Raw genomic sequence first — 10835 nt, 5'->3', positions numbered from 1 at the left:
AAATAACGGAAACCCCGCCGTGATTATTTAGATCCAGCAAATTTTGCGGAAAATTTGTGGACAAAAAATTCCTACAATCAAATAAATAAAACTAATTTGTTTATTTTACTTTTTCCACTGGGACAAAAGTTTTCTCATTAATATTATATTCAAAAGATACTATGCCAGCAAAACGGTATTAAAAAATTACCAAAAAAATGATAAAGATAAAAAGGATATATATTTAGGGGAATGGATAATGAGCTACTGGAGAAGGCGGGTAGGTGCTAGTTACCAAAATTGCCAGACTGCTTGTATATTAACTCCCAAGAGAGGCCTCTTGGGGCTGTTCATTGGCAGATTAGTAGAGAGAGAGAGAGAGAGTGAGAGTGAGGGAGAGAGAGGGAGAGAGTGAGAAAGTGTGTGTGTGACATGGAGAGAGTGAGAGAGATGGGATTGCAACGCATGGTGGTGTTGCTTTTGCTCAGCACCTTGATGAAGAACGAGTCAAGGGCGTCGGTGGTGGAGTCGGAGAGTAGGAGGACTCTTCTAGCCAATGGGCTGGGAATGACCCCTCCCATGGGGTTTGTAATCTTTGTTATTATTGTCCAAACCATATATATATATGGATTAAAAGTTAATAATAGATTTGTATCTCCATGTAGTCGTCCTTTCTCCTTTTTGCTTGTTTGTTATGATTTTTTTAAAAAAATTATTCCGGACATGGATTTATGACTGTTTTGCCTTTATCTGTTTCCTGCATTGGTTATAGTCTTATATATATGTACTGCAAGTTCTAGTCCACAATAATTAAGGAGTCAATTAATGTTGTTTACTTTTGAAGAATTTAACAAACGCAAATATCTCTAGATTACCAGACAATAATCATTCAGTTATGTTGTTTTATGCATAGTTTTTGGTTATATTTTATCTGATTTGAATGTATGAATGCAGATGGAACAGCTGGAATCATTTTAATTGCTTTATCAACGAGACGCTTATCCGAGAAACTGGTAAAACTTAAATTATTTATGCATGAGTTTTGGCTATGATTATGAAATATTAAGTTTGTGTGATTCGTCTTTCTATGCTTTATAAATAATGCTGGATTTGTGTATCAGCTGATGCGCTGGTGTCGACTGGGTTCGCAGACCTTGGATATCGGTATGTCAATATAGGTAATTCTCAATCTTTCTGTCATATTATGGAATGCATATCAAGCACTTAAGTTCTTGAATTTAAATTAACTTTTCCTGAAGGAGAAAAAACTAATAGAAATATTTTGCTTTTTGACTGTTCAGATGATTGCTGGGCAGAGCAGAACCGTGACTCCGAGGTTTCCCTTTAATTGTCCTTTGTGTGTGTGTGTGTGTGTTTCTTTTTGTTTATTTATTTATTTTTTTTGCATTTATAAACTCTAATTGGGTTGAAGATTGCCTAATAGATTTAGAGTATATGGAATGGTGCAAACTATGTCGTGTTTGAGACAAATCCAGACATGTCTGTAGTACAAAATTTCATTGAATTTAATCTTATGGATATGTTCTGTTCTGAAATCACAGTCTGAGATGTTTCACATGAAAACAAATTTAGAAAGTTTATTACTATATCTCAGAAAAAATTCTTTCATGAAAATAATTTGCCTTTTCTTTTCCTTTTCCACAGATTTCCTTGCAACTAAACACACCCTAAAATTGCTTAGAGTTATTCTAGAAATAAATTCCTGACTAGCTTGAAGGTCCTTTTAACTTTAAGATTGGAGGTCACTATAACTCGGTGAAGTTAGCATCATATGTGTTTCCTAAAAGGGGTAATAGTTGGACTCCAAAAATTTAAGGGCTATTTGTTGCCAACATAAATGAATGCTTAATAATTTATTGTTGCATTATCAGGGTTATTTAGTCCCAAAAAAGTCCACCTTCCCATCAGGAATTAAAGCTCTTGCAGAATATGTTCATAGCAAGGGGCTTAAGCTAGGAATCTACTCTGATGCAGGGTAAGTATAGTTTGTTATACTATCTAGTTTTTTTTCCCCTCTGTTTTTCTCTGAACAGCTGCAGCAGTGTTAGAAAACTGGCTTTTGACCTACCACACATGATTGCAGAAAAGAAAGCTAAGGGGATAATTGGATATTTGTAGGTATCTAACATGCAGCAAAAAGATGCCTGGGTCACTTGGTTATGAGCAGAAAGATGTTGATACTTTTGCATCATGGGTAAGTATAATGGTATTATTTTAGTTATTACTTTCAAAGTTTTTCGTTTAGCAGTCTGAATCACTAAACAACTAATTTATCTTGGAGCTCTTAGTTAAAAGGTTCAGATGCTTTAATTTGGGGATCCATGTATTTCTTTTTGTAAGAGTATTTAATTGACTACATACTTGGGGAGTGCAGGGAATTGATTATTTAAAGTATGATAACTGTAATAATGGAGGTTCGAAACCAACGGAGCGGTAATCTTAATATTCTTCTCTACATTTCAAGTTTACCACCTTTTTCAGAAATCTATTAATGATTGCTTTAATTCTAACATAGGTACCCCACAATGACTCGAGCCCTTATGAGGACAGCTCGCCAATATTTGTCTCTCTCTGTGAATGGTAATAAAGTGATCTTTTTGGGGTTAATGTGCTTCTTGAGGCCTTTCAGCATTTCTAAATTTGATTGGTTGGCTATACTTTCTGATGTTTAGGGGGGACATGCACCCAGCTTTATGGGGTGCCAAGCTAGGGAATAGCTGGAGAACCACTAATGACATAAATGATTCATGGGAAAGGTATGCCATCCTTCTTTTAATTAATGTTCTAATGTATGAATAAATATGAAAGTAAAAAGTAGGGAAGTACTACAACTTTGGACTATCTTGACTGAAGTGGGATCATGCTGTTTGTATTGCAGCATGGTCTCAAGGGCTGACCAGAATGAAGTGTATGCTGAGTATGCGAGGCCTGGAGGTTGGAATGGTTAGTGTTTCTAATCTTTAAATAATAGAACTGGAAACCTTCAAAATCTTGAGATGTTATTTTATTGTAGGCCCTCTAAGTACTCTTGAACTTTGATGATGTATTTGATATTTCATTACACCATTCTTTGCTCTGCACAAGGGGATTGTGGGGATTTAGATGGATAAGTTGCATATATAGTATTTTACAGTAACTTTATTAAGGGGACAACTTATGACATCTTTTTTCTATCGATTGTCTGATCAGATCCTGACATGCTTGAAGTAGGAAATGGAGGAATGACAAATGATGAATACATAGTACATTTCAGTATATGGGCTATTTCCAAGGTAACATTATATGGTTCTAGGAATTGACAACATTTTGAGTTAGTACTGATCTTTATTTCAGCCAATTCAAGGTTTCATTTCATGCCTATTAATGCAGGCTCCCCTTCTTATTGGATGTGATGTACGGAATTTGACAAAGGAGACCATGGACATCATTGGAAACAAAGAAGTCATTGCTGTGAATCAGGGTGAGGCACTGCTAGTTGCCCTTATGGCAACTTAATTCTGCATTAGATAGTGGGATTTTGTTAAATATTTGGGAGCACAAAGCAGTAGCAAAACTAGTTGAAAAATCTTGTGTTGTCCCTGAGCTCAAAAGTCTTCTAGCCAAATCTATTGCTGATAAATATCCTGTTTTGGATTCCACTTCTTTTACAAGGTCTTTTAACTTTATACTGTGGCTTTAATTGATCTTTGGTTGCTTCACTTTTACTATAATCAAAGTTCTGATTTTAGTAATCTTTGCCATATAACACTACTTTGGCAATTTCTCATTGTTTCACATTCAAAATGGATTTCAAATTTCAATAGCTTCGAGTTGTTATCTATAGGATGGCTTCTCAAGTACTTAACATTATGAATATGCTTTAATATTGTGATTTTTGTGGACAGATCCGCTTGGTGTTCAAGCAAAGAAGGTGAGAATGGAGGGAGATCTTGAGGTAGGCTATTTTTTTCAATAGATAAGGTAACAGAAAGCTTTCTTGTTTTATCTACTGGAAGCAGTTGTTAATTAGAGATCTCTACAGGTCTGGGCTGGACCTCTGTCTGGATATAGGACAGCAATCGTCTTGTTGAACCGGTCGCTTCAACCTAGTCCCATTACGGCCAATTGGGATGATATAGGTATTCCTCTAAAGACACTTGTGGAAGCAAGAGATCTTTGGAAGGTAAAAACTATCTTACAGTATGCACTGTGATGAACTTTTTGAACTTTTTATATCACTAAGTGTTCTCTGTGATGATTACACTGCTTGCATATTAAGACAGGACACCCCCCCCAACCCACCCACCACCAAAAAAAAAAAAAAGGAGAAAGGAAAGAAAACAGGAAAAAGTTTTTAGGAAACGGTACATTAAGAACATCTTAAACAATTTGTTATATTTTAATCTTTTTGACAGTCCTATTGAATGCAAAGCCATGAAAACAAATCTAATCATTAACAATTTTCTACCTCCTCAAAATTGTGTCCAGTAGTTTGTCGTTAGTTGCTTAAGCTTGGTTACCTAGATCTGGCAATTCTGAGAGTATTCAAATGAAATGTTAGATATTTTGTTCACCTTTGGAGAGATCGGATATCTGACATAATATTTCCATTGTCTCCTGCAGCATAAGATGCTGAAGAAGAAGTTCGTGGACCGAATGACAGTTGCCATAGGCCCCCATTCATGCAGGATGTTTGTCTTAACACCTCTGTCATAATCAGAACTCATTGTCTCATTTTGATATAAAAGTTTTTAGTGTTTACATGTAAATTGGGACTTCTCATTTATATCTTAGATGCAATGAACTGCATGAGTCACCCAAGGTGCCTATTCTTGAGCTAACTTTGTAATGGATACTGCAATGTTAATGAAGGGAAGTCAGTTTGAAGGGTACTTCATTTTGTTGCTTCTTTCTCCAAACATCCATCGTTGATATGTTATTTTGGGATGTGAATTGTCTCTGGCTGATGCTGTTGCAAGTCCTGGAATCCCACAGAGAAATTATCCCACATCTATTCAAGCCGATTGAAAGCGGAACTGGATCATATTTTCCTGGACCATGCTTCCAGTGTGGTTGATGAAGTTGCCTATGAGTTTCCATGTCTGACCGAGATGATGAAACTAAGAGCTTAAAAAGAAATAGTTAATAAGCAGGCATGATTCTTGCCAAGAGATAAATGTGTTTGAGGTGAGAATTCTCTGTCTTTTAACTCTTTTTCTTCTGCAACGAATGGCCTTTGAACAAGCGCTGAGTGGTTGAGATCTGAAGTTGTTCTCAGTGGATGAGAAGCCTTTGAGAGTGGGATGGCTGTAAAGGAAGCAACGCTCATGCATGGATGGCTAATTCTACCATGTTGGTCATCACTGTCAGTTTTTATTTTTTGAAACCAGATTACCTATGCTATTGTAGTGGCTAAGGGCTAATGGCTTGGTATATAAGATATTGTCCACTCTGATCTACGAGTTTCATGATTTTGTCCCTCTAAGTTTCAGTCCAAAAGGCATCTCACGTGAGAAAGATGATCCTTTCTATATAAGTCAGAATTTTTCTTGACTCAACCAATGTGGAACTAATGATATCTTTATTATTACTATAGCCCCTAATTAAGAGGAAGTCTATATACGGATAGGAGGTATAGCATAGTAGCAAGTTCGGAACTTGCATGGGTCACCAATATTGCAGTCAAGGGCTCATGACTCGATATGTGAGGTATTATCCACTCTAGCCTATGGACCTCACAGTCCTGTCCCTCTGAATTATAATCCAAAAGGCACCTCATATGGGAAGAGTGATTCTGTCTTATATAAGTTAGTCTTCCTTGACTTACAATCAATGTGGGACAAATAATGTCCTCCTTTCTTTATGGAGATTGTTGTCATCTGATCCGACCTTATCCTCCTCGGATTACAATCGAGCACTTGTTGATGATCCAACAAGAGTACCTTGGATGCCGCAAGGAGATTCAGAAAGCCAAGATGGAGCAACTTTACGTTATCATCTTCTGTCCAACCCTTAGCTTGGATCTTTACTGACCTCGTGGTCGGGATCTTATCGATGATAGGAAACAAGGTCCAATGACTGACATGGGTGTTGTTACATCTGAGGTGGAATTTTGACTTTGTACCTATCTCAAGCCACCATCCTATTCAACCATATGGGCTACTCATAGAATCTCCTAACAACTTTTAGTATATGGGCAAAACCCACCACTAACATCTATGACTAAGAATCTTGATTCGTAGGTTAATAGGTGGATCCCTATCCTAATGGTCTATCATATTCTGCCCTAAACAATCTAGAGGACTAGGGCATAATGGCTTACAAGATTCAAACGTACCAGCCTACAACTGCACCTTTATATAAAGAGATAATAAAAAAACTCTCAGGTAAGTTCAACTCTAGAGAATAATCTACGCTCTTGTTCTTCATTTTTTTCTTTTCTCTACTATTTTCAAGTTCCAACTGATTTAAACATTGGACGGTCCCACACCAGAGAACCTTCGATGAGTGTGGGCTTATCTTGTAGATTTTTCTTAGGCACTATAGTCCTCGGGTAGAAGTCGAGCTCTTAGGTTGGAAGGAGTCCAACCCCAACCATATTCATCTCAGACTAGAATCTTCCAGCAATAGTCTAGCACTAAAGGAATGGTCTCTAAACCCATTCAAAGAGGAAAGAGAACATGGTAAGAATAAAAGCACACAACTCCACCACCTCCCATCATCAATCCTCTCATTGTAGCCAGGATGGTGCTACTCGAGAGTCTGTTGTTGCACAACCCCCTATCATGGTGGACCCACAACCGTTCAATGCCTTGGTCCAACAGATCCAAACGTTGACCCGTGCTATGCAGTAGCTCTAAGAGATGACAGAGTGGTCTCAACCCTCGGAGCTGGCATTTCAGACAGCTCCCTCTTGTCACAATCACTAGTCTTGCCCCAAGAGCCCAGAATCAGGTCCCCAGCAAACCCTCCACTCCGCTTCTACTTCTGCTCTGCACTGGTCACCTTCCCATTAGATCCTGAGGAAGAGAGACCAATGGCGATGATCTACCTCCTCCGATAGAGATTCAACTATCAATTAGAGTCCATGGCCTAAAAAGTCTTGTCAGAAATAAGATCTCAAGTAAAAAATTTGGGACGTTAAGCATCATCTCGATGAAGTCTAGAATGGGATCATCAGAATGACAATAGTCTCAGCTTCAACTCTTGACCTCTCTTCTCCCATGGCATTCTGAGGGAACCAATTTTGAGTCGGTTCAAGATGCCTTAGATAGAACCGTATGATGGCTCTTTGGACCCCCTTGACCACCTGAAGGGCTATGAGGCTCTCATCATGCTTCAAAGTGCCTAAGACACCCTTTTCTACCTCACTTTCCATACCACCCTTAAGAAGTCAGCATGGGTGTGGTATTTGAGACTCTAGCTAGAGTCCATTCATTTGTTGGAGCAGCTTAAAAAGCTGTTCATCATCCACTTCGGTAATAATCGAGCTCAACTGAAGAACACTAACAACCTCTTCTCTATCTAACAGGAGCAGGTTGAGTCACTGTGTAGCTATTTGGTGAGCTTCAATACCACCATACTTGAGAATTCAATCTTGACGAGTCGGTGGTGATAAGTGATATATTTTTATATTTATTGAAAGTATTTTTGATAATTTATGGTGCTAACATCTTCTTAAAAATCTTAATTTCATGAATTTATTGAATTTTCTTAAAAAATAAGTAATTTTGAAAAAATATGAAATTAGATATATTTATAAAAAAATAGATGTTAATTAAATTGAGCAATTTAAGCATCAAAATGAAGAAAAATTTTTGAAGAATTTAATACATATTTTTTTCAATTTTTTAGATAAAAATCGAAGCAAAAATGGAACTAAAATATCCTAAAAAATAAAGAAAATAGCCTTCGATGTACGGTGGACCGGTCGGTTGGTCCACAGAGCCAGGACGCGGTCCATAAAAAATTTCACGCAGTCCACAGACACGGCTTACAGCGAGAGAAAGATTCTGGATGCGATCCAACGGCTGAAATTCATCTCGACCCAGATCCAACGGTCAGCATCCATTGCCGATTTATAAGGAGAGATTTTTGTGCGATCCGACGGCCCAGAAGTGATCCATCATGTGATCGGACGGCTGAGGATGCTCCCAACTGTGTTAAAGATTTAAATTGCATGATCCGATGGCCAGAATTTTATCAGAACTCAGATCCAATGGCTGACATTCGATCCGACTTTGATAAGAATTAAAACTATAGATTTTGATCAGATCTGGGCAGTCTGAAGCTGATCCGACGGTCAGGAATATTTCTAGGAGGATTAATATGATCTCTAAGAGTTTTAGGACTCCTTTTCCTATCAAAAAATTATAAAAAATTCATCTATAAATAGAGAGTCCAGAAATAAGCTTTGGGAGCAGAAAAATTTTAATTAATGTAAAATTTATTTTTCTGCACTTTAAATTTCTGTCTTTTATTTTTTGCACGTAGATGCTAGGATCTAATTAGTAGATCTTAGTACCAATTTATCTTTATACTTTTTAAATTTTTATTATTTATTTTTATTATAAATAGATGCTAGGATCTAGTTAGTAGATCTTAGTACCCGATTTATTTTTTGCACTTTTAATTTTTACTTTCCGACTTAAATTGCTTTCTCCAAAATTTTATTTTTTTTATAAAATCAAAAATTTTAAATCAAAATTTTGCCTTCTTTGTGGATTCGATTCGATTCACTACTTTCTACATATTTTTAATTTTTATTGAAGTCAGAATTTGATTGATAATCACAGTGTCCTAACATCAGCATCTTGACCCTATCAATTTTTGACGCCGTTGTCGGAGAAGGCATCAATTTTAATATTTAATTTTTTTAATTTTCTTGTGACTATTATTTACTAACTTTTTTTATCTTTTTGCAAAAAAAAATTCAAAAATTAAAAAAAAAAAGAAGATAGAAAGCTTCCAAGTTGGTGAGATCAATCCTAACCCTAGCCTTAACTATTTTTTTTAGTATTAATTATTATTATTTTTAATTAACCTAAAATTTATCCACATAAACCTAATAAAAATTGTATGATAAGAGTAGAAACTTAATTTATAGGAGCATTCATCATTGTAGATTTATTTTTGGTGATCGCTGGAGACAAGGTAAGCTTTTAAGTTTTATTAGTTTCATGCATCTAATTTAGTTGCATAGAACCCCTTGTTTGAAATTGGTTGTGCATATTCATCTCAAATCAATTTAAGGACAACACCCATAATAAGATAAAGTGAAGATTTCATCACCTCTCTTGGCCCAAAAATAACCAACCAGCATCCCATATTAACCCTAGCCTAACTAAAATAAAGTAGACATTGGCCTCTAGTATTAATCGAGTTCAGTTCTGAGTATTGTGGTCAAGTCAAGTGCAAAGTAAGTCCGGACTCACTCCTAAAACTGGTGTCTAAGGCAAGAGGTTATAAAGGCTCAGCCTAAGTGAATTTGTGGTTATTTAATTGGTTCTGTTAGCTTACTTGGCCAATTCAATTGGTGTCTAAGGCAAGCAATGGGGGGATCCCCACGATCCCACCTCTTACCTGGCTAGTTGAAGGAAGTAAGAACAAACCCAATTTATATCTAGACTAAGCCACTCTACATCTAACTGTTAGGTCTAAGAAACCCATAGGTGTCTAGGTTTAATTGTTTGCTAACTTGATTGTAATTAATACTAAACCATAACTAATTCTTCCACCTTACGTATCTAGATCTAGGACTCTTTCTTTCTTCTCTCTCCTTTTTCTCTTAAAAAAAAAAAGATGAAACAAAAATAAAACTTGAATCATACATTAGGGTTTGCACTGGTATATGCAAGGTAGAAGATCTCTCTATCCTGACTTAGTTAAATCCAATCCTGAGATTGAATGGTTGATTCATATTAAACCTGAAAATCAGATGGCTGGAGATCCTAGAGAACCACCTAGACAGATGAAGGAATATTTTATTTTTTCTACCTATAACCCATCGACTTGTATCCACTTACCTGATATCCCTGCAAGCCACTATGAGATCAAGTCGACCACAATCCAGATGCTCCCGTCTTTCTATGGAATACTAATGAAGATCCTTACAAGCATCTGAATGAGTTCTTAGAAATTTGTTCCATGGTGAAAATTCAAAATTTTATTGATGATGCACTTAGTTTAACCTTATTCTCCTTCTCACTTAAAGACAAAGTCAAGTACTGGCTTGGCACAATAGGGAGACCAATCCAAATTTGGGTTGAAATGCAGCATGAGTTTCTTAAGAAATTCTATCCATAGGTTGAACCAACACCATGAGGCGAGCCATCACTGGATTTGCTCAGCTTTCAGGAGAACAAATTCATGAATCATGGGAGAGACTTAAGAAACTTCTTAGAAAATGCCCACACCATGGTTGTTGCCCAGCTATGCAACCCAAGAGGGGGGGTGAATTGGGTTTTAAAGAATTTAGGCTTAACTAATTACTTATAAAAAATATATATCAAAAGCTTGATGAATGAGGAGAGAGACTTTAGTTTGAGATTAATTGCTTAAAGCAAGAATGCAAGGATATAATGGAGAATTAAAGAGAAACAATAAAGCATGCCACAAACACAAGGATTTATAGTGGTTCGGTGCCAACCTTGCACCTACATCCACTCTCCAAGCTCCTACTTGGGAATTACAATCCACTATACTTTGTATTCAACCCGAATACAAACGTCGGAACCTCCGACACTAGCTATCCCAAGCTAGTCCACTTGTTTTTCGGGTACAAGCCGACCCAATACACTCCGATTTCAGGTTCGGATCAACCTTCCCTTGTTTTGGAAACCCTCCAAAATAAAATA

General features: G+C 36.8%; 1 protein-coding gene and 1 non-coding gene across 2 annotated transcripts; one reads left to right on the top strand and one right to left on the bottom strand.

Annotated features, from left to right (window-relative positions):
* The first annotated feature begins 257 nt into the window (after positions 1 to 257).
* Positions 258 to 4871, top strand: LOC105035979 (alpha-galactosidase 1). The gene is given in 16 exon segments (XM_010911700.4): positions 258 to 563; positions 934 to 992; positions 1101 to 1157; positions 1281 to 1315; positions 1872 to 1975; positions 2119 to 2194; positions 2375 to 2433; positions 2516 to 2550; positions 2553 to 2580; positions 2673 to 2756; positions 2879 to 2943; positions 3190 to 3272; positions 3370 to 3460; positions 3885 to 3934; positions 4022 to 4162; positions 4603 to 4871. Coding segments are annotated over 16 exon segments (1212 nt in total). The 5' UTR covers positions 258 to 411; the 3' UTR covers positions 4696 to 4871.
* A 5424-nt stretch (positions 4872 to 10295) lies between these two features.
* On the bottom strand, positions 10296 to 10401 carry LOC140857671 (small nucleolar RNA R71). The gene has a single exon (XR_012141165.1). It is a non-coding gene; the product is annotated as a small nucleolar RNA R71 (small nucleolar RNA).
* Positions 10402 to 10835: the final 434 nt, after the last annotated feature.

Source organism: Elaeis guineensis, chromosome 4 (genome assembly GCF_000442705.2).
Source record: "Elaeis guineensis isolate ETL-2024a chromosome 4, EG11, whole genome shotgun sequence".
NCBI classification, from domain to species: Eukaryota; Viridiplantae; Streptophyta; class Magnoliopsida; order Arecales; family Arecaceae; genus Elaeis; species Elaeis guineensis.
The sequence above is the reverse complement of the archived record's forward strand: the minus strand, read 5'-3'. Positions and strand labels throughout refer to the sequence as shown.